The following is a 23,830-nucleotide window of genomic DNA, read 5'->3' on the forward strand; positions in this document are numbered from 1 at the left end:
TGCTCGTTTCAGGGCACAGTTATTTATCTTAATTAATAATAGTGGAGGGCACTGCATACTAGTAGCAAATGGTATTATTCTACAATTCTGTATTTTAAACATGATTGCTTTGTTTACTGTCTGGTTATTGTCACCAATGGGCTTAGAATTGTGAAATCTCAAGATAAGATGAAAGGCTACCTAAAGCCCCGAAATATCTCAGCAGAGATGTCCCATGGCCAAGACTTAATGCTTCCTAGAGATAAACAGAAACCCTTTTCCAGGAGGTACCATCTTTTACCTGATAAAGGGTGCACATTGGGCATTTCTTACCTGCAGAAGATACTGACTTAGAGATACCTATCTCTAACTTAAGGGTGAGACTCCTGGAAGCTTAAAAAAAGGCTAATAATTTATAGATAGCAAGCAAAATGGACAGACCTGAAAGCAGTAGAGCTCCCAGTGTCGTGCTAATGAAGTCAAGAGCATAGACAAAGACTGGATTTAGCAAGCTCTGAATGTGAACAAAATGTTGAGACAAAAGGCATCTTGATTTCACAAATGCCAAACCTACACAAACAGAAAAGAGACGCAAACATCAAAGAACCAGAATTTTTGCAGTTCAAGATATTAAAAATGAAGCCAGGTGGTAGTGGTGGTGCATGCCTTTAATCTGAGTCCAGGCAGGAAACAGAGGATCTCTGTGAGTTCAAGGCCAGCCTTGTCTACAGAGCCAATTCCAGGACAGCCAGGACCATACAGAGGAACCCTGTCTCAAAAAAACCTAAAAATATTAAAAAAAAATAGTAAGTGAAAAGAAATCAAATTAGCAACAACAACAAAACACCTGGGTTTAGAAATGACTCAGCAGTTGAGAACACGTACTATTCTCGTAGAAGACCTGGATTCAGTTCCCCAGCACCCATACCGAGGAACTTGGCAACCACTCTCATCTTCGGTTCCAGGAGATCTGACTCTGTCTTCTGAAATCCTCTTACCTGCATACACGCATGCACAAACACATACTTTAAAATACAATAAATCTTTAGAAGAACAAAAAAAAAAACCAAAAACTGAGGAAGGTACGTTAATCTCACCAACCACAAATTTCAAATAGGTGAACCAAACGAAAAACTAAAAGAAAAGAAAAGAAAAGAGAGAAGTAAGACATGCTGAAAGCACCATATTAAAACTGAGGAAAGAGGAATAGGTTTTTCAAGGAGTCATGCTTTGTTTGGTTGTTTGGTTGTTTGGTTGTTTGGTTGTTTGGTTGGTTGGTTGGTTGGTTGGTTGTTGGTTGGTTGGTTGGTTGGTTGGTTGGCTGGAGGTTGGTTGTTTTTTGTTGTTGTTGTTTTCATACAGATGGGCAAAACCTACAACTCCAAAACTGAGAATCCATCTTTAAGGTCCTCAGCTGGGATTGGTCTGAACCTCACCTCTATCCTCCCCAACTTTGTGTATGATGAATGTACCATCCCAGAGTCTTATCAGTGCTAAAAGTAGCCACATGTCTATAGCAGCAAGACTTTAAATCTCCCAAATTTAAACCCCAGTCCAGACCAAAGCAGAGTTCACACCTCTAAATTCTATCACTTAATATCACTTGAATTTAGTGATCATTTCTGTTCCTAATCAGGATGCTTCTTATAATACCAGAAATCAATTAATGATAATGTTCAGTTGATTTACTACAGAACAAGACTCATAATCTTCGGGCAGTATTACCCAACAGCTTGCTACTCCCTGGAAGTGTTAGAACAAAGTCATATAGGGTTTTTTTTATAAGTAACATGTTTATGGGCAACACATTACATAATGTTTGTCTTTTGTAGATTCATTTTAGAGATCTTTAAAATGGTATCATTTTGTATTTTGTTCCAGGGCATTCTTGGCTCGGGTTTTGCATTAAAAGTACAGGAACAGCACCGCCAGAAACATTTTGAGAAAAGAAGGAACCCAGCTGCCAACCTCATTCAGGTAAATGTCAGCGTGATGGGGAGATGGCCACATCTGTCTCCAGAAGTGCTTGCTTGGTCATTTTCTAGTTACCATGCTTCATTGCTTCCTAGAGTTACTTACTGTTCTGTGCTAAAAAAGAAACAAAAATAAAAAATAAAAAAATAAAGTCAAACCTTAATGAACAACCCAGAGTGTGAGCAGGTGTTGTCCCTCTCCCCAACAACAACAACAAAGTATGTTTTTCAGAAAATGGACTATGTGCTGTTCAGATTAATTAACCGTTACCACCAACCCTGTGCAGAGGTTACCAGTCCTGCCACTCCTGGAAGGACCCTAATTCACTTTATGAATCGCTGTGTGAAACATAATTGGTCATTAAGTGATGGAACAGAATGCAGCATCATTCCTGGAATTCCCATGACTCTCTAGCCGTTCTTTCCTTCTGTTGTGAAAACCATACACGGTTTAGAATGTTGAGGTTTAGTTCTGTGGAATTGCTTTTCATGTCTTGTAGGGACATGGCCTGAAGTGCACTAGATATTAGAGGAGATATATATATTAGATAATAAACATATTGTGTGAAGCTCGTTCATCATACATCAGGTTTGTGTTAGCATTTCATTTTCTTTCCAACAACCCAGGATTTGTGTTAACACTTTTCTAAAATATTTCACTTTCTAAACTATTTCTAAATATTTCTAAAATATATTTTCCCCAGATCGAGGATCTAAAGTGAACATTTCACAATGAACACGATAGTCCTGAAATCCCAAGTTATCTCCCCTCCTTAGAAGCAGCTGAAGCCCCAGACTTTGAACCTGGAGATGCTGGGATGCAAATAAGAGGGACTCTGGGAATTGTTTGCTGGCAAATGTAGCAAGTGCATTGCTTTAATTTAGATCTCAGCTTTGAGTGGCTGAACTATTTGGTTGTAACCTACTGTTAACCATCCAGTTAGCCTTTCCCTAGGTCTGTGTCATGCCTTGCTTCCAATAGAAATGGAGCTCTGAAGGGGAGGGGTGGTGAGTGTGTAGCTTAGGTCTATCCTAAAGGAAATCTGTAGCTGATGACTAAATTGGTTTTAAACAGAACGCTATTTTACAACCGCTTACGAGAAGCGGGCCATTGTGCGTGAATTGCAAGGCAAACCACTGACAGTCACTATTTTCCTAATGGTTTAAAAGAGAGATAAAGGCCAGAGAGATGGCTCAGCAGGGAAGAGCACTGGTTGCTCTCCCAGAAAACCCTGGTTCGGTTTCAGCACCCTCATGATTACTCAGGTCGGTCTGTAACTTCAGTCTCAGTAACTTGACACCCTCCACCGGCTTCTGCAGGCACCAGGCACCCACAGGATATACAGACATACATTCACGCATAGCACCCATACACATAAAAATAAATTAATAAAACTCTTTTTTTATAAGATGACAAAAACAGTAAAATTACTTTCTTGATGAAAAGGTCCTTAAGTTAATAGTAGCTTAAGCACCATAGCCAGGAGCTAGGAATGTAGTTTAATGATGAGGGCTTCCCTGACATGTATGAGTCCTTAGTTGAATCTCCAGTATTGAGAAGTCTGGAGCCAAGCAATGATCCTATAATGACAGAAGTGCACAGTACGGGCACAGAAAAGCCTCACCACTCTCCATCTCCAAACAGGCTTCACCGAGGCGCATGCTCTCAGATTTCTTCAGATTCGTCCTCTCTTTACTATCTTTACCTCCATCTTCCTTCACTCTAGAACAGCCCTCCAACCTGGGAGCGCACCATTTGTTCAAAGGGCTCCCAGAATCCCACTGAGCAACAAGCCCTGCTTATGTATAGAACCAATAAACCCTCTCCTGGATATTAAAGCTCCTAGAATCTGAGCTGTTCTGCTGAGAAGCAAACCTTTGCCAGCTCTCCTGTGTACATCAGCTGTGACAACACAGAGTCGTGCTGCCAATACAGTAGCCACCAGCTCCGCATTGCTATCAAAGCTAAGCGAAGTCAAGATTAAAAATTGATTTCTAGACATTTATTAAACGTTCGGTCCCTTTAAGGAGTCATGAGCTGCCATGGCACAGTGAACCTACTTCTAAGAAGCATGGCAGGGGCTTTCCTCAGCTGCTGTGTCCTTGTCAACTACTGAATCGTGAGGAACAGTTCTCAACTGAGCTTCAAAACAAATTGGTTTTCGTGCAGCAAATCATTAGAGAAGTGGAATTTATGTCTTGTCTCCAAAGTGAGGCAACCTATAGCAGGTGGAGATGCCAAATGAACAGTTTAGCTGAGAGGCCTTGAACTCCGTTTTGTACAACTTGATTGTGTAACATACGTATTTTGTGACTAGCAAGAGAACTTGCAAAATTAAAGCAATATCATGGGGAAGTTATGAATTTTGCTTAAAATGCCCAATTGTTTGTGGCAGGAAAGAGCACAAACTACACCATTTAAAATGTTTAAAACCTATGCTTAGTATCAGAAATCAAAAATCGAATTTGAGGGCTGGGCAGTGGTGGTGCACACCTGTAATCCCAGCACTCAGGAGGCAGAGGCAGGGGGATTTCTGTGGGTTTGAATCCAGTCTGATCTACAAAGTAAGTTCTAGGACAGTCAGAGCTGTTACACAGAGAACCCCTGTCTCAAAAATACAGAAACAAGATTGAATTTGATGAGGTGGGGAGTAGCTGCCTTCTCATTCCAATGAAATTTATTTATTGATGCTGCGTAGGAATAGCATGATATTCATCTGCCCATTGTGTCTCCTTCACATAGTCTGAACAGAATCCAGGGAGTTAGGCTTTGGCTAGACATGGTAGAAATCTATTTTTTTAATTTAGACATGAATTTTTAAGGATCAAGTAGGTTGAACAGCAAGCTTTGGATGCTGATCCTTTCATTCCTTACCCCATAAACCTGCAGGTATGCTGTATATACGTAGCATCAAGATCAAAGGCAATTTCATTTGTGTTAAGGCTGAACCATGCTCTTGCCTCCGCGGCGAGTGAGATGCTCAAACTGCTTTGTCATTTGGTTGGTGAAAGAACTAAATTAACCAGAATCTCAAGGATTTAGAAGAAAAAAAAAGTTGAAAAGCCCAGAAGCTCACAGCAAACTTAGCTGTGTCAATATCTTTGCATGACTCATTTAAATTAACTTTTCAAGTGGAGCAGTCTGGGAAACGAAATCAGCTCTCGGTAACGTTCTGAATACCTGCCCAAATGTCACAACTTTTATTAATAATGCCTAAGACTCACAGAGTCTTTTACAGTTTGCAGAGTGCTTCTAACACATTATATCACATGATCACCAAGATAAGCCTCTTCATTTGCTAGGACTAAATCCTTGCTGTCTGAGTCCAAATCCAATACTCCTTAACTTTATTTTAATTTTGGAAAATCTCATACATATATACAATGTACTTGATCAGATCCACCCCCACTCCCTTCTTCTTACTCACCCTGTTCTCCACCAACACATCCATTCCTAACTCTCTCTCTCTCTCTCTCTCTCTCTTTCTCTCTCTCTCTCTCTCTCTCTCACACACACACACGCACGCACGCACACACACACACACACACACACACACACACACCATTGAGTCCAATTAGTGATTCGCACCTGGGTCTTCCACTGGGATGACCACCATCCACCCAAAGAGAAGGGATAGGACCTCCTGCCCAGTCCCTGCTGGAATTTTTAAGAGGATTGATCGCCTGTGTGTAATCACAGCTGCTGTGAGTTATTTGCCACCATCATGTCATATTCAGAGGACAGCATTTCACAGCCCTCCTCCCCATCTTCTGGCACGTACCCCCTTTCTGCCCCCACTTCTTCAATGTTGCCGGAGCCTTGGGGCAGATCAGGGATAGGGCTCAAAAGTCAACCTTGTGCCCTCCACAGGCATTACCGAGTTTCTAGGCAGGCTCCAGGAGATTCATCAGAGGCCTATAATAGAGGCTTTTTCTGGAGATAATGAACCTGTTCCGTGTGGAGTAAAAACAAAACAACAATTCAGTGAACTTTCGTAAGCTCAGCCCTGACAGAACAGCAAGAGGAAGGCTGCAAGATAATCCTGCCAGAAAGAAGCCAACTGTTCCCAAAGAAAACAGGCTGCTTTCTCTTTGCTTAGTGAAATAGCTTGGTCTTCATGCAGCCATTTAGGGAGGCTGCCAAACGCTCTGCTAAAGCCCAGTTATACAAGTTGACATGCCTCTTTTCATGCTTCAATCACAGAGAACAGATCATAGATATTAAAACATGAAAGAAAAAAAACAGAAGGAAAAACAGGTTTGTGACAGTATCTCAGAAAGTGCAACAGAAAGACAAGAAAGAAAGAAAATCGAAGGACCTTTCATTGAGGTTCAAGATCCAACTAACACAGGTACCTCAAATTACACAGAGTCCAGGGAAACTAAGGAGAGGCTTTTTACCAGGGAAATAGTACGCTGTGATTTTCTAGAACTGGAGGGCAGGAGTAGCTGTAGTAACCTGCGCTGTGAACCAAAACCTTCATACCAAGATTATCATGGAGAGACATCAGAATGCTTGTAAAATCGGGCATCTTAAACGCTTTCAGAGCTGAGCATATCCAAAGGGTGAAGAATCAACATGACATCGGTTACCTCACTGGAAACCCAACACTTAGAACTCATGGAAATAAGCCTATTAAGAAGAAAGAGTGCTTGCAACCTAGCATTCTACACCAAGCCAAACCATTCTAGAATCATTCCAAGAGCCCCAAAATTTATTTACTTGCTGTCTGAGTTTGCTTCCTGTTGCTGTGATGGGGCACTTTGACAAAAAACAACTTGGGGAGGAAAGGCTCACATGTCCCTATCACAGTCTACCATCTAGGGAAGTCAGGGTAGAAACCTGGAGTCAGGAACTGAAGCAGAGGCCATGAAGGAATGGCAACTACTGACTCTCTCCTCGTGGCTTACTCAACCTTCTTTCTTTCTTTTTTCATTTCTTCTTTCTTTCTTCCTTCCTTTCTTTTCTTTTTTCTTTCTCTTTTTTCTTTCTTTCATTCTTTTTTCATTTCTTCTTTTCTCCTTCCTTCCTTCTTTTCCTTTCTTTCTTTCTTTCTTTCTTCCTCTCTTTCTTTCTTTGTATTTTTAACCTGACTGTAGTTTCCCATCCTTCCTCTCCTCCCAGCTCCCCTCCCCCACCCTCTTCACTCCTCCTTTAAGGCCAAGCCTCCCATGGATACCAACCAAGCAACGCATATCAAGTTGCAGTAAGACCAGGCACCTCCTCTTATATTAAGGCTGGACAGGCAACCCAGCATGGGGAAAACGGTCCCAAAAACCAGCAAAAGAGTCAGAGACAGCCCTCACCCCCAGTGTTAGGAGGCCCATAAGAAGATCAAGGCACACAATTGTAACATATGTGCAGGGGGCCTAAGTCAGTCCAATGTGGGCTCCCTGGTTGTCAGTAAAGTCTCTATGAGCGTCTGAGTTTTCTTGTAGTGCCCTTGACCCCTCTGGCTCTTAAAATCCTCTCCACCTATTTCCTCAGGATTCCCTGAGGTCCTCCTAATGTTTGCCTCAGCTTGCTTTCTTATGCCTCCCAGGAGGACTTACTTGCCCAGGGGTGACACCACCCACCATAGGCTGGATCCTTCCATAGCAATTAGTAACCAAGGAAATGCCCTACAGATTTGACTATATGCAATCTCATGGAGGCATTTTCTCAAGCAAGCATGGTGAGCCCGGAGCGTACACGTGAAAATGGAACTGATAGAGTCTGTGGTGCATTTGCTGCTTCTTCAGGAGGGATCAGAATTGCCGTAACTTGGAAATGAGATTAATAAAAGCAAATTACAAAATGAAAATAAGACAATAGTGACTGCAAATAAAGCAATATATGCATACATTGTTACACATGCATGAATGAATATGAAAGAAAAAGTAGTCATAGCACTTAGTGGATAGTCAAACTAGATATTCCCTGGCCCAACATATACACACACAAAATTGAATCACACTGACATTTTTATGCTGGCAAGCTGGGAACAATGCTGGCATGGTTGTGAGAACTCAAGCACTAATAACCAAAAATTGAGATATAAAAATGTTGACAGGATGAGAGAAAGCTAAGATGGAATGTGAGTAGGCTATCTTATTGTCTTCCATAGGCAAAAACTGGTTAATAACACCTAAAACTGAAATAGGAGCATAACCCTTCAAAGTAAGGATTCTTAAAAGAAAAAAAGGAGAACCATAGGATTCGTTGACCCACCCATGGATAAATATCAGAAGGAACCTTAGTCAGCACACCACAGAGATGATTGCACATCCATGTTTGCAGTAGCGCTATTCACAATAAAAGATACAGAACCAATCTAGTCCCCATCAACAGATGAATGAATGAGGAAAATGTGATATATGCACACACACACACACACACACACACACACACACGTAGATTTTTTGTTCAACTATGAAGAATAAAATTATGTCATTTGCAGGGGAAAAAAGGTGGGACGAGAAACCATCAGTTAAGAACAACAAACCATACTGCAAGCATAGTCCATATTTAAATAAATAAATCAATAAATATATGTATATCATAAAGATATACAAGAGACTATTGAGAAGAGGGCAGTCATGGGCTGGGCAAGAGCAACAAAGGAGTGTGACTGGAGGCTGAACACGAGCCAAGCACCTGATAGGCATGCGTGAAGCTGTCATAATGCAGGGCGTTATTGAGTATTATTCATTACTAAAATAGAAATTTTATAAGAATTGAAGCATGTGAAAAGAGAAATGATTGCTGGTTGACACACTAAGTCTTTTGGGACTGGACTTCTAAAACACGCACCTTGAAAATGGAAGTTCAGTGTTAGCCTATCTTTGGGTGGTCATCCGAAATATTCTGGGCTAGTTTTAGAAAGAGTCAAACCAGTCACCCTTGTACTGATGCAAACAATACAAACGGAACACTCCCCACATAGAGAACTCCGTGGGCTTTGTACTTTCAACTCAGGACGAGACTTCTGATTTGTTTGCCTGCCTACGCTTGCCTACGCTACCAGAATCGCCCAAGTTTGACTTTAATTTGCTTTTGGTTAACTTTGCAGTTACATATGCCATGTAAATTGGTTAATTTAGATCCACGGGGATCCCTGGAGGGAACTCTTTTATTTTATACTATGTGATTTGGGCTTTAAATACGGGAACATCAGGTACTGGGGCATATGAACGGGGACTTGAATTTTAACTGCTAGCATCAATTAGTGGAGCTCAAGGACAGGAGGCGGGTACTAGGAATGTAAGAGGGTGTGGAAAGCCCACTTACCCGTAACGTAGACTGAGCCGGTTGCAGTCGGGAAATATATGTATACACATGCATGTATATGAATGTAACAAGAGTTAATAAAAAGAAGTGCCATGGATTTGAAAGAGAGCAAGGAGGGGTGTGTAGAAGAGTATGGGAGGAAGAAAGGAAAGGGAAGGAGAGGAGAGGGGAGGGGAGGGGAGGGGAGGGGAGGGGAGGGGAGGGAAGGGGAAAATGCTATCATTATACTACGTTGCCCTCAAATCAAAGACATAATAAAACAAATGCAAGGATAGTAACACTGACACTCCCCACTTCCATGTTGATTATTAACTCAGCTCTGGAAGAGATGTCACCTGACCCTTCTATGTGTCTCCCTTACATGACATTTTTACAATAGAAGATGGGCCTAACAGCTCAGCTCTTGAGCTCAATTCGATAGAAAAAGATGAAGAAATTAGGTCAGATTGTAAAGCAAGCCTTTAGTTTCTCAGGATCTTTTTGTCCACCCCCCCCCCAATGGTTTATGACACTTAACAGGTAATATCAAGCCCCGTTTTTTTGATGTATTGTTGTCATAGATTTTTTTTCCCACTGGTGTTGAATGATGCACGATCCTAACCTATGTATCTAGTTGTACGAAAGTTTTACTTTCAGGGTCTGGATCTCATAAATGCATCATGACTCTATAGACACTGTTTAATTAAAATAGCCCTTTAGACTTCCCCACCAGTTGAGGATCTCTGGGCCTCACTCCAGCAGAAATGACTTCAGTAAATCCAGCTTGTAATCTCAGCATTTCGGAGGCTGAGGCTGGACCATCCCCTCACATTCAGGATCAGCTTGTGCTACAACCGTTGGGACTGTCTCCAACAACCAAAACTTATAATAATAACAATATCTCTGTGTCTTGTTGGTTAGTCTAGATCCCCCTAAAGATTTTATGTAAACAACCCCACACACTAAAATTTCAAGACAATAAGATGCTAATTATCTTATTATCTATAAGACGTCAGGATGCTTGGCATGGATTTCCACAGATTTATCGGTTAAATAAACACAAGCCATGTGGGCAAGCATTCAGGAAAAGAATCTTTCTTGAAAAATGTAAAATAAATAAATAAATAGCCTTTGAAAACATAAAATCCCTCAGCTTCTGCTGTATGTCTTCCTAATTTTTTTCATGTCAGTTCCTGAATACTTCACTGAAGTATAATGTACAGGCAGAAAAAGAGTCCATTTCCTAGGGGAACTGAGCAGCCCTGTATAACTAGCATTCAGACAAACAAAATATGACTTCTCGGATACCTTTCTCGGTCCCTATCCCACAAGGGGTACTGCTACGCTAGCTTCTGACAGCATAGAAACTTTCCCTCACTTTGTGGAAAGTGTTCTGTTGAGTCTGGTTTATAGTACACGACATTAGTCACAGGAGGCCCATCCGTAGTGTCAGGCATAGTTACAGTGAACTGTTGCTATGTAGACACATTGCAGTATGTGACCATGTTACAAGACAGCTATTTACACTGCTGTTGACAGATATGTGGACCTTTCCAGCTTTAGTTTAAAAGCCAAGATGTAGTGCCTACCTTTTGGTGAATGTATTTAAGCATACCTATTATATTTACCTGGGAAAGAATGTCTATATCATAATGTATACATTCTATACATTCAACTTCAAGAATACTGCCAGACAGTTTTTCAATGTCGTCATAGCAATTTTTTGTCCAATTCAATGATAATCTTAGAAAACAATATAATTGGGTTACTTTTTTTTCTTCACTGTGTTTTAAAATAAAGACTGATGGTTGTTATACAGTAGGGATGTGACCCATTTAGATGAGTTCGCCTCATGAAACAGAACTCTCTAAGTAATGAATCATAATACAAGGTTTTCTATAAAGAAATTGGAGCAAATGCTTGGCCAATGTACTTAGCGTTCTTTGCACGCTCGCAGCAAAAGAATAAATATACCAAACTCTGCATGGAAAAGTAAGTACAGGTGATTTCTCAAATGGACAGCTCAGAAGTTCTTCCAGCCACTGCCGTAAAGCAGTCAGAAAAATTGCCAGGGGAGGTTGTGATCAAAAGACCATCGACTGAAGACACTTTCTCAACCTCCCCACCGTGGTTGAACTTCTATACCTGACACTCAGCTATCTCATCTACCGAGCAAGGCTTTTAATTCACGCTTTGGTTGTAAGGATCGCATCCCAATGCTTTCTGTTTTCTACCCCAGGAATGGTTCTATAGTGTAGACAAGTCTAACTAAATAAACCCTCTTTTCATTTTGTTGTATTTTCTGCTCTCTTTTGTGCCCCTCTGTGCCGTGTGCAGTGTGTTTGGCGTAGCTATGCAGCTGATGAGAAGTCTGTTTCCATTGCAACCTGGAAGCCGCATCTGAAGGCCCTGCACACCTGCAGCCCTACCAAGTAGGTATCGGGGGAGAGGTGGTGCTAGAGTTGTTTCTTTTCTAGTTTGTTAAACAATACCATATATGTGCAGGAACGTCCTGGTTTGGGCCTTGTTTTATTCTCTCTGTTGCTCTTAAAGATACCTAGCCCAATTTAACAGCAACTCAACCATATAACTACGTGGAATTGGCATCATTCCTTACCAACCATAGGCCATGACTGAAGTCTGAAAGACTTCATTGTGTAGAGATATGGTAGTTTTCTAATGTCCCCTCGTAAAACCATAGTTCTTGATAAGCAAGGATCACCTGACACATCACCTAATTTTACAGGGAGATTACTTGGAAAGTAATATATATGTGCATCGTAGTTCTCATCTTTAGGAAATTTCTAGATAAATGAAAAAGAGGAAGACTAGTTAGAAAGCTAATAGACAGTGGTCTACTACCATATTCAATTATCTGACTTCCCTCTTAAGAGCAGTTTTGGATTGAAAGTTATTCCGAGGTCTGGAAAAATTAATAATGAGTCAAATTCTCTAAGTACCTCACCTAGCACGTTATTCATATACTACTTTCCTCTCATTTTCCCTGTTTTAACTGGGGTGGAGGTGGAGGAGGGTTGAGTGAAACAAGTGCCTCCTCCTGTACCCTTGAGCCCATCAGCCATGCCTTCGCTCACCTCTCCTGCAACCTCATGTCTCAGCCCCACTCACTGAAAACAGTGACTCAGCAGGACACAGCAGTCATTGGTACCATCAGGGAACCTGCGGTCCTGACCCAAATCACTCCAGAGATACCTCATGGCTCTGGTGGCTCATAACCATTGTTGTTATTACTGTTGCTCTTTGTTAGATCAGTGAAAAGTGATGGAAATGGTGGCCTTTTCCCAAGAGTAACACCCTACGCACAAAGAAGAAAAAACCCCAACGCTGCCTATAATTTTAATATGTCCTCAGAGGCCTGAAGCCAAGTTCAGAACCTTTGCTCAAAGCAAACCTACTTCAGTAAAGTTTGTGAGAAGAATTTTCAATGAGCTAGAGAATAACTTTACTTAAAATTGACAAGCTTACTGAATGCAGGGTGAAATAATAGAAAAGACTAAAATTTCTTTTAATTTCCATGGTCTATTTCTCCATAGCATTCAGATTGCAATGGCTCTCTCTGGAAGAGAAAGAACATTCACTCATCTGCACATCCATTCTGCCAGTGCTCACTGAATCCTTACTATGCGCAGGGTTGAGTTTCTGAGAGAAAGCAGGAAGCAGCCAGAGAATGTGAAATCAGTTTAAGTCTCTTGGTTCAGGAACTAGACAGTCAAAGAATGCTGAGAGTAGACAGTAAATGGAAATATTCTAAAACATAAGTAAGTTCTAAGGAGAACTGTAAATAGAAAAGCAAGTTAAGGCTCATGGGGTCGGCAGTGTTAAAGAAATAACCATTGTCAACCTCATTGTCCCCACTACCAGTGCCATCATTGTCAATAAATAACACCTGACTGGGCTCTGGTTCCCCAGCATTCTGAGATGAGCTTGCTGCTTTCACTCCCCAAGCCCATCTCAATGGGTAGAATAAAAGCTCGGTCTCAGAAAGACTCTTGGAGTCTGGAAGATGTAGGGAATTGGCACCCTGAACCCTTGTCACACTTTCCATGCTTAGAATGGAGCCGTTCCTTTCTCGTTCCAGGCCACGGTGTTCCTTTTATGTACAATAGACATGAGATTTGAGCCATCTCTATTTCACAGCTCTGGTTTAGTGAGAGGAGGCAAGTATTTTTTTCTGCTCTTTCCTCTCAAAATGAGCGAAGGCTCTGCAAAGGTTGAAGCCCAGCTAAATGAGGTATCTCAAGGAATGAGTCAGAAGCTGTGGGCAATTACCAAGCTGCAGGGTTGCCATGAGGTGTTCTGAGGAGCCACAGGTCAGTCAGTCTCTGATATAATGCCTTCCCATTTAACACTGGGACCCAGAAGAAAGTGAGTTCAAGGTCCACAATTCATTTGCAAATGAGCCACCCTCCACCAGGCTCCCAATGCCCAACCCTGCTCAAATGAGTGATTTCCAGTGCCACCCAATGGTGGGATGTTAAGACTTAGATAGATTTTTCGATTCACCTTTTTTACTCCAAGGAATTCAATTCTTCATAGAATCTGTCTCAGAAAGTGACGGATAAGACAAGAGAATAGTCATCGATCAATGCCTGCAGGTCTAGATGCCAAAAGTCTGCCCAAGACACTGGAATCAGCAACTCTCCGAGAGCCTTTGCCAAAGCTTTCACCAGAACCACTGCTTCTTAACCAAACAGTGTGTGGTATTCTGCTGTGTGTGGGCAGGAATGGCCTTGCCAAGTAATGTTGTGCTGTCTCAGATCTGCCACAAAGAACATATGTTTGAAAGCTGTGTGCAGTTCTTATAAATAGCATTGCTTCTATGGACTGTACTTAAGAAAGGTGACTTAAGGTACCTGATTTCCCCTGTCTCCCGTTCGGGGGCCATTATCAAATGCTGTAAATGTATTCACTGGTTTATCGTCATTTCTCTTCTGTCTGCGCGCACCTGAAGGAAAGAACAAGGGGAGGCGTCCAGCAGGTTTGTGATTTCTCTTTCGCTCCATGTTGTTTATAAATCAGATGCCTCGCAGATGTTTTAAATGTGCCTCGTGGGTAAAATTGATCAACAAATACGGCCCGATTAAAAGTGACCTTTCACAAGATTGCCTGCAAAGTTTACTGGGTTTTATTGATTTTTCCCCCCTCCTTGGGAATAGAAGTATCTTTCCCTAACCCACTCAGTGCTTCTGAACAATCTAGAAGGCCTAGAACGTTCAGGGGCATAATAACCACAGACTTTGACTGTTCCTGCCTGCCACTGTCCCAAACAAAAGTCCTTCCAAACTATTCAAATGCAGTTATTGAAAGACCTAACAGGAGAAAAAAAATTAATGGTTGTGAATGTTGCTAGCATGGGCAGCAGTCTAAAATAGACTTTCCTATATAGGGTGCTTGCCTTGTGATCAGATATTTGTCTTTTCTTTTTCTATTTTTGTATTTGGCCAAAGGTAAACTAGAGACAAGAGATAAGAACTGTCTGTGTGGGATATTTCCAGCCCAGAGAGCAGTAACATTGACTTGGGTTATCAGTTCCACAGAAGAGGCCTCATCTTCAGGGGGAAGGCAGCCCTTCCACAACTTCCCCAGATGACTGGCAGCTGCTCCTCTGGAAAGACTCAGAGGAAATAGAAGTCAAGAGAGAAAACTTTCATCTATGGATTAAGTACCCGGAATGGTCTAGATTTTCAAGTGAAGCCTGAAAGCCTGGGGGCAGGAAGTTGCCACATTGAAGTATAAGTAGTAACAGACAGAACCAATAAGAAATGTGAGAAGCCTGGAAAAGGAAGAACATAAAGGTTTATGGGTTTGCTTTTTGCTTGAGTTGTTTTGGTTTTTCCCCATCATCGCCATTTGCTTCAGTAAAAAGAAAACAAGGTATCCTGCTACCCTGAGATAGCTGCTAGTGAGGGTCTATAATGGCATCAACTATAAAATATAGACACAGTACTGAATTAGTTCTCAAGCTTCCTTTAGAGTGATATGACACTATTCGCTATTTCTGCATTATTACTATAAAAAAAAGAAGCAAAGAAAAGGATTCCCTGACCCAGACCATAACTCACTTGCCTTCATCCATGGCAGGTGCTGGATACAGTACAAGACACAACCTTAAGTTCTCCCTTGGGGCAAGTGAGCCAATGCATTCAGGGCCCTCTTTTACTTCAGAATGATAAGAGTTAGAACAAAGAATGCTAGATATTCATAAGTGATGATCTCCAGAAAGTTTTAGCTACCCAAAGAGTTCTCTTTAAGAGACACCTCTTACCAGAGAACATTAGTCTTTAGTCTTTAGACCAAGCACCATTCTTGCACACACCTGAATGTCAAATTGGCCAACTCTGACCATTAGGCCGCTTCCCATATTCAACACAGACCACAGCATCTTCCGTCGTCACTACTAACCTGGGAAACAGTTACACAAGACAGTTTCTCACCATTACAAGTTACGTTTTGCTCTTCTTAGAGATATTTAAAGGGCTTCATTTCACCGCTTTCTATCTACAATTTACCCAAAGAGTAATTTCTCTACCAAGTCTTGGAGCAGAAACTCTTCTTGGCATGGGTTACAGAACTTCTGGTGGTAGGTTTACCTTTCTTGCTTCCATCCTCCATAATGGAACTTTGACAACCAAAGGAGAAATTATAGATCATGAATCTATGCTTGAGTAAACATAACATGACCTCTCTGGCAATCCAATCATAACACCACCAAAGCTCCATTTCCCCAGTGTTAGTATATCAGAGAACAAAGACGAATTCCAAGCTGAGCTTCTGCTCAAGATCAGAAAATGAAACTTCAACTCAGCTATCACAACTCAAAAGCACTTAGCAATCAAATCTCTCAAATTTCATGCGATCCTGTTGTATCTAAAAATGTTAAAATTTATTCAATACACGTGTGACTAAGGTTGTTAAAGAGAGTTCACTTGTAGACTTGAAAGTGTGCAAAGCTCTCACCTGGGTTCATGACTTAGAGAATGATGCTTAAAAATTCTTCACTTCTCAACAGTCATTGAACACTTAACAAAACAACTTTGAAACCGTACCTATGCCACCGCTTCATTTCCCAAGCCTCCAACAAGCCAGTCTCTTGCTCCCCAATTACTTACTGTATCTCCCGTAAAGGGGATAACAGAGAAGATACTGAATAAATTAATCTTGCTTGGAAGAATAAAATGTCCCTGACCCCAAGTACTTTTTACAATACACAACCAAAAGGAATAGCAGAGAAATAAATAGAAAGAGATAATGTTAGTAATTACAATTATTGCAGTGGGACTAGAGAGATGGTGCAATAGTTGTGGAGGGCCACATTCAGTTCCCAGCATCCATGTCAGGGACCCTCATACCTGTAATTGCAGTTCCAAGGGATTCTCCACATTCTTTTTCGGTCTCTGTAGTCACTGTACTTAAAGTTCACATACCCACACATAGACACACAGAGAGAGAGTTAAAAATAATCATTAATGGAGCTGGAGAGGTGGCTCAGAGGTTAAGAGCACTGGCTGCTCTTCTTGAAGACCTGAGTTCAATTCCCAGCAACCACATGGTGGTTCACAACCATCGATAATGATATTATCCCCTTCGTCTGGCATGCAGGCATACATGTAGACAGAACATTGCATACATAATAAATAAATATTTAAAATAATACTAATAATAGTCATTAAAAAGAAGACACTGCAATAACCTGAAGGAAACAGTTGACATTTATTGTAAAAATTTATATGCATTGAAACTCCCGTTGTATTATTGCCTCAGCTTTTTCCTTGTGTTCCGTAGACAACAGGATTTATAATATCGTAGTGATGAACACAGAAAGACGATTGTAATGGCAATAACAACAACACCATCTTAAAAATAACAAATCTGTCTTTACTGAAACAAATTATGCACAACAGAAAATGAATTTATAATGAAGCTCTCTTTTAGAGAAGAGCAATTCTGGGTTCAGAATACTGCTAATTAATGCTTGACCTCTTTTCAAATGAATTAACTAATTGGTACCACCCAACTTCACTGCCTTTGTGGTCATCAGGGTATTGATGTGACTTAGATAAATAGAACAGACAAGTGTCAGCCCCAAAGCCTGGAATCTCCTATGTCCTTCCTCCTGGTGGTTTCCCTTCTGTTAAAAAAAAAAAAAAAAAAAAAACTTGGAGATGCCTTCAGCACTGCAGGCAGCACCTCACACGGGCAGCTGGCTCTGCCACTGAATAAGAGGACCAACCACAGAGGAGGAGACTAAACACAGCTTGCAAACGGATGGAGGGCAAAGCCATTCAAATCACCCTTGATTAATTATGTTCATTGCTTTGGGGTGTTCTTGTTGAAAGAAGTTCTACTTTCTACGAAGCTAAGATATGTTTTCAACAAAGCTCATCTATGACTTTGAGATCTAAGTGAAGCTTTTCATAAATATAGCTTAACTGGGTATTAATGAAAACAATGAATCTTTGGCTACCGTGGATACAGGGTCAGGTACCTCCCCTACTTGGACTATAATTTTATCTTCCTTGGCAAGGTTATTCCATTACACTTCTTCCCCCATCTTCTCACTAAAATGGTTTCAATAAAAAAATATACTGTGATAGGTTTATTGATTCTATTCTAATTAATCCTCTCTCTGAATAGCATTTCCAACTCATTTTTAAATGGGACAGTCCTCCCCTGAATGGTGTATGTTGTCATTTTCGGCCAAGAGAATTTGCCTGCGAACTCATCTGGCCATCTACCACCGTTCTATCTCTCCTCCCTTCTTCCTTGACTAGGTCATCATAGGGGCCAACAAATGGTTGCATTGATATAAGGAGGGTTTTATTTCTTCCTGCCGAGGCTTCTATCCCTACAAGAGCAGATGATACCAACGGAGAGTGAGGGGTTAATTGGAAATCTCCCTGCCTGTCCTGTCTTCTGGGTAAACAGAGGCAGACTGGTACCTGTTTCAATCAGAGCCTTATTTTCCATTGATAAAGCATCCCTAAAGCCTCTTCAGCCTTCTACAACAGCCGACTGTCTAAGCTTGCTTTGGCAAGCTCCCATGAAGCTGAATGAAGATGCATGTCACACATGCGAAGGTGGCACTGTCTTATGACATTGCACTCGGGTAGTGTCCTTTGTTGAGTGGTCCGTTGAACCACTACAGTGTGTTAGATCCAGTTGTGTGGCTCCTGGGAAATATCTCTAGAACGCTTGTGAAAGAGACTGTGGGTCCTTACATTTCTTCGCATTTATTTTTCTTCTACTTGCTTTTCTTTTGTGTACAGGGAATGACCTACACATATTGTTAAAGTAAACTCAGTGAGACTAGACTCCACTTTTTTCCCCAGGATAATCAACTCTGGTCCTCACTAGCAAAGTATTAGAGGGTTTAAAAATCCTCTTTCCATCTGTTCACATTATTTATAGGAGGGAAGGATTTACTCTTTTATATATAGCCAAGGACTTACTAAATAAGCGATGTTTCTGTATTTACAAACTGGTCATCAGAACCCTTTCTTCTGATTACCTTTGGCCAGGTATTCAACCTGACAACCATTTACCTATACTAACTCTAACTTCAGTTTCACACAAACCAGGAACTTGTGTGTGTGTGTGTGTGTGTGTGTGTGTGTGTTTGCATGTGTGTGTGGTTTTAACTCCAGACCAATTAATGTTATCTACTCCGTTGATTTGTGAAAATAGCCGTCCTTAAATTTCCTGAAATATTTGATTCTCCATTATGTATGCTATATTCACTGATACTTATTACAGAAGTTACTGAGCTCTCCTATATTTATTTGCCCATTTCATGTGAAATATATCCTAACACATACTACAATCATTTGTAATGCTTGTTTCCGACCTAATTGTTTCAGCCTAACCATAAGAGCCTTTGCTGTGTCTCAGGCAGCACAATTGAACTGCAGATTACTGCTTTCCTGCTCTGTCTTCTCTTGTACATATATATGAAAAAAAAAAAAGTAAAATCGGATGGCTTATCTTTAGACAAAGAAAGCCCTCATTTCTGTGCTGTCGGAGAGACACATAGTAATGCGCTGCTCTATTTCCCTCACTCCTAGTAAGTTCTGTAATAATAAGCAGAAGTTCTTCAGAGTGTACACCTCACGGAAGCAGAGGTACCCAGCATCCCAGCTGTTGACATGAGATTTGAGAATGCCAACTAACCTCAGGTGCATGACCAGGTTACGCCACTACACCTGGGCCCTGTTTACAGACTCACTCTCCTAGGGACTTCTTGGATGAGGTTTTCAGCGCGCTTGTAATTTTCCTTGTTGCCTGTTGCCTGCTTTAATACTCTACCACTGGGACAAAAGGGGAAAACAAAAAACAAAAAAATGCAGGCATAGTACTGGCAGTCAGCCTGTTGGCGCCCTCTAGTGGCTGGACAACCGCTAAGCTGTTTGCACGCGCTGGTTTGTTAATGGCTGGGTTGACATATTGTGCCTGAGGAGACAGTTTGTAGAGTGCTTAGCCTGTGAAGGGCTAAAGCCCTAATTATGTATAACAATAGCGGAGGCTTTGTAAACCCTAGAGGATTACTGCGGAGGTGTGATGCCACAAGATTCCCTGGCAGGGAGCTTCTAACAATGGCGTGCATGCTGGGCCAACAGAGTGATTTGGACTTCTGGTTCTAGAGAAGGATGAATTCCCTTACAGAGCAATTGCGCGGGCTCCCTTGAGCGTGGTGCTCAGCTGGGAACTTGGGATTGCGTCCTAAGATGCCCCAATCAATGACCATCACGACCTTTTGCTTCCTTTCTCCAAAGAGAGATTTACTTGCTCTCCTGGGGATCATCCTTGGCATGCTTCCTGAAAAGGCTGTGACAGAAAACCTTCCTCAAAAATCATCTTTATAAATGTCAACAAAAAAAAAAAAAAAACCAAGAAAGTAATGGAAACTTTTACGCAGCAGTAGAGTGTCTATAATTTTAATTGATGTGTATTTTCAGTAACAGCTATCTAATCTAATCAGTTTACTGGTCATCTAATCAAGATGCTCGGTTGATTTCCGAAGGAGAAATAGAACAGCAAATAAAGAAAACTTTCCATTATTAGGGGATACCAACAAAACTTTTCCTTGGGAAAAAATTCGATCTGGATTAGGCTGCTGCTCTAAACTTTCGGATTCTTAAAGATAAAAGAAAGCATTGCATTGTCTCTATTTTAGATTGCAAATTGTTGAATTTAATTTAGACTTTCGTCTTGGTTTAGTTTGATTTGGTTTGGCTTTGCTCTGGTTTGGCTTAGATCTTTTTGAGACAAAGGTACCCTACATAACCCTGGTTGGCCTGGACTTGCTATGAAAATGGGCTAGCCTGGAATTCCGACAGTCTCTGCCACACAAGTGCTGAGATTAAAGCAAGAGCCAGCACACATGAAATTAAATATCTTTTTCATGTTCTTTTCTGACCTTTGAACACTGGGCATGCACAGGGTACACAGACGCATAGACAGACAAAACACCCGAACGTACAAAATAAATTAAATTTAAAGAAAACCAAAAAGGAAATGGTGCCTAGAATTAATTTATATCAATCTTAATGTGCTGAGATTTAGAGATTATCCTCCCACTTTCCACTTATGTTTAGAGGTGTCCTTAATACATTTTATAGGAGCAATATCTAAACATTCTTGTCATCATAAATCAGGTAAATTTGATGCTGTTTTATTTTAGAAATTTTCTACCCTTTTTAAATTGAAGTTCTTAAAAAAGGATAAAATAGAATCTACGTTGGGTTTTTTTTTTTTCAGTTTCTTGTTCATTTAGTTGAGATAGGAAAGAGGTTCGTTCAACTTGAGAGCCGGAGAAAAATCACTTTCCAGCTTCTAAACTCAACCTTCTATGTAATTAGCAGTTCCAGAAAGGTTAAAGACAAGATCAAACACAGTGAGACACTGAAGTGGTGGCTGTGTCTCCCTGAGGCAGCCATTCATCAAAATAAAGTTGCAGAAGTGAGCGAATGTCTTCTGAACTAGATCGTCATAAATTTAAATTATGGTACAGATGCCCTGAATTTAAGAAAAAGGATTGGAAATTTTTATAATTAAAAACTTTTCAAAGGAGAGTAAACATTTTTGACCTAACTTTGACAGATTTCTCTAAATAGCAAGAGTATAAATCTATGTGGTCTTAGGATGTTTTCTGTTGCGTTGTTTAATGTAATCTCTCATTTAATCATACATTTGTCGAGTACAGATAAACCCTGTGACTGATGGGGCTGTCGTACAGATCTCTTGAACTTACGTAACCTCATCACAAAACTGCCCAGCCTGCATGTGCCTTCAGCTGGTTATGCTGGAAGTGGCTGTGTCTGCATTGGGGACAGGAGATGTCGGTTGCATGGTCAACTCCGTTAGTGTTAACCAAACTCTCTGGCCACCATTGTTCATGACATGATGTGTTTTCATGTGAGCAAATTCACACCAAACATGGTACCTTTTTTAGAACACCAGATGTTAAGCAACTAGGCATGGAAAGACAATGTTACTATCTCTTGTTAGCTGCCAAACACATATCCACTAAACACATTTGCTGTTGGCATGCTGCAGCTGGGGACAGTGGACAATGCGGTAAGTGGAAGAGACAAGGCCTTCACTTGGTCTCAAACGGTCCTCCTCCATAAGCACGCTGCCTTCATCCCCCACAAAGGCTGCGGCATGACTCACCAAGAGCTGGGCTAGGCGACTCACCCTCCAATCCATTGCCCCATTATTTCTTTAGTGTCTGAGGAGCCCTGGGCCCCTCACCTTGATAACAATGTGCTGCTTTCTCATGAAGAGCACAGCGCTTTATAAATGAAACAAGAACATAAAATCGGGGCATGCAACACTCTCTGCAGTTCCTACGGTGACTCTAAAACCCCCTTAGGTATGCTATTCTTGTCTTCACGTGAGTCAGAGAACTCGGCAGCCCATGTCTGTAGGATTCCTACCTGCTCCTCCTAAAACATCACACAAGACACATGCCTGAACCACGAAAGGATGAAGATGCATTTGGGGTTTTGTTGTTAATACATCCTCGATCAGCCCGCGGCAGCTCGATCCTACCTCGCATCAGAGAACAGAATGTTTAAACAAACGTGATTTTACCAGTAGCTGCCACAGCAAATCAATAGCTTGTTTCATAGCAGGAAATTGTGTTAGTGAACATTGCATCTCCTTCTGTCAGTCATCCCATTCATTACATGTTGAGGCTGTTCCACCCTGTGTGGTTTCTCTTCCCAAAAATAGAGAATGTTAATGTCAAGTGTTGCGTGTTTAATATGTGTGTGCAGTGCTGTCAATTGCTTCGAGATTGCATGAATTTATGGATATCATAATCTTGCCTGGGATATACAATGCATGCTGAATGTAGGTACATCTGTAATCATCATCCCTGTTTACCTGTAGAGATGCTTAGGAATTACAAAGAAAGAGCTCCCAGACAAACAAATTAAAAAAAAAAAAAAAACAAACAAACTCAGCAGTGGAAGGGAAAGCTACAATCACCCAACAGTTTTTAAGGTGAATTGCACACCCATTCTTGATTATATTCAGTGAAATTGGGTACACACTGCTGTACCTGGTCTCTTTTCTTCCTATGTAAATCCAAGAAGCATGCATTTATCCATAATAGTGAAACTAATCCCAAGTGAATGCAAACACCACAATCAAATACAGTTAATTTCTTTTTTCTAAAAGGAAACTATCTATTTCTGTGCTCCTACTTGCTGAACACACTCTTGCCTATTGATGTGTATGACCTTCTAGAGTTCCCTCTGATAATTTGCCCATGTGGAACGGAAGGAAGTTTTGAGATGGGATAATCACGGCTCTGTTCTTCACAGTCAGAAGCTGAGTTTCAAGGAGCGAGTGCGCATGGCTAGCCCGAGGGGCCAGAGCATTAAGAGCAGACAAGCCTCGGTAGGTGACAGGAGGTCCCCGAGCACTGACATCACTGCTGAGGGCAGCCCCACCAAAGTGCAGAAGAGCTGGAGCTTCAACGACCGAACCCGATTCCGGCCCTCCCTACGCCTCAAGAGTTCGCAGCCGAAACCAGTGATAGACGGTAAGCCTGGTTTTCCTGACGGTGTAGGTCGTTAGGCTGTGGGGCGGCTGTGGAATAATTCATTCTCTGTGGTGGCATTGAAGGGAAGAGAAATTGTTTCTTTCTACTGCAAATGTATTCGTTGCCATGGGTGAATATCCAGAACATTAAGTTAGCTTTGAGAGGCAACTTTGACAGCTAAATTATCTCAGAGAAGGCAAGGAACTGAAAATATGGAACAAGGTTAGAATTTATCACGTGCAAGACCCTGGGTTCCATGCCTGGTACCACATTGTTTTAAGAGAAGGAAATGAACCATTTTGTTAATTCTTTGCCTCTTATCTAGACTATATTTATTTCAAGAGCACTGCAACCTCCTTGCTGGTGTAGGTGTTATGTGTGGCCAGCAGAGACCCAAAGTAGAAAGATGAGCAGGCCCATTGTGAGCATCCTGGAATGGGAGTGGCAGCAGCACCTTCCTAGGCGCAAGGAAAACTCTCTTCTCTCTTCTCCCATGAACCAGCTACCACAGACACATAGCCGCTCCCCATTATGAAGGGCTCCCGTGCAAAGCTCTGA

At 41.3% G+C, this 23,830-nt stretch overlaps 1 protein-coding gene across 1 annotated transcript in view; it reads left to right on the forward strand.

The window, feature by feature from the left end:
• Nucleotides 1-23,830, forward strand: part of Kcnq5 (potassium voltage-gated channel subfamily Q member 5) — a 536,576-nt gene that overhangs the window by 448,529 nt on the left and 64,217 nt on the right. Inside the window, exons 7-10 of the mRNA XM_041655539.1 lie at nt 1,861-1,956; nt 11,539-11,633; nt 14,174-14,200; nt 23,052-23,272. Of these exons, the coding sequence (XP_041511473.1) occupies nt 1,861-1,956; nt 11,539-11,633; nt 14,174-14,200; nt 23,052-23,272 (439 nt within the window). The remainder of the gene's footprint in view (nt 1-1,860; nt 1,957-11,538; nt 11,634-14,173; nt 14,201-23,051; nt 23,273-23,830) is intronic.

The sequence above is a fragment of the Microtus oregoni genome, unplaced genomic scaffold (genome assembly GCF_018167655.1).
Source record: "Microtus oregoni isolate MIOR12 unplaced genomic scaffold, Mior012 000007F_ref0000211, whole genome shotgun sequence".
NCBI classification, from domain to species: Eukaryota; Metazoa; Chordata; class Mammalia; order Rodentia; family Cricetidae; genus Microtus; species Microtus oregoni.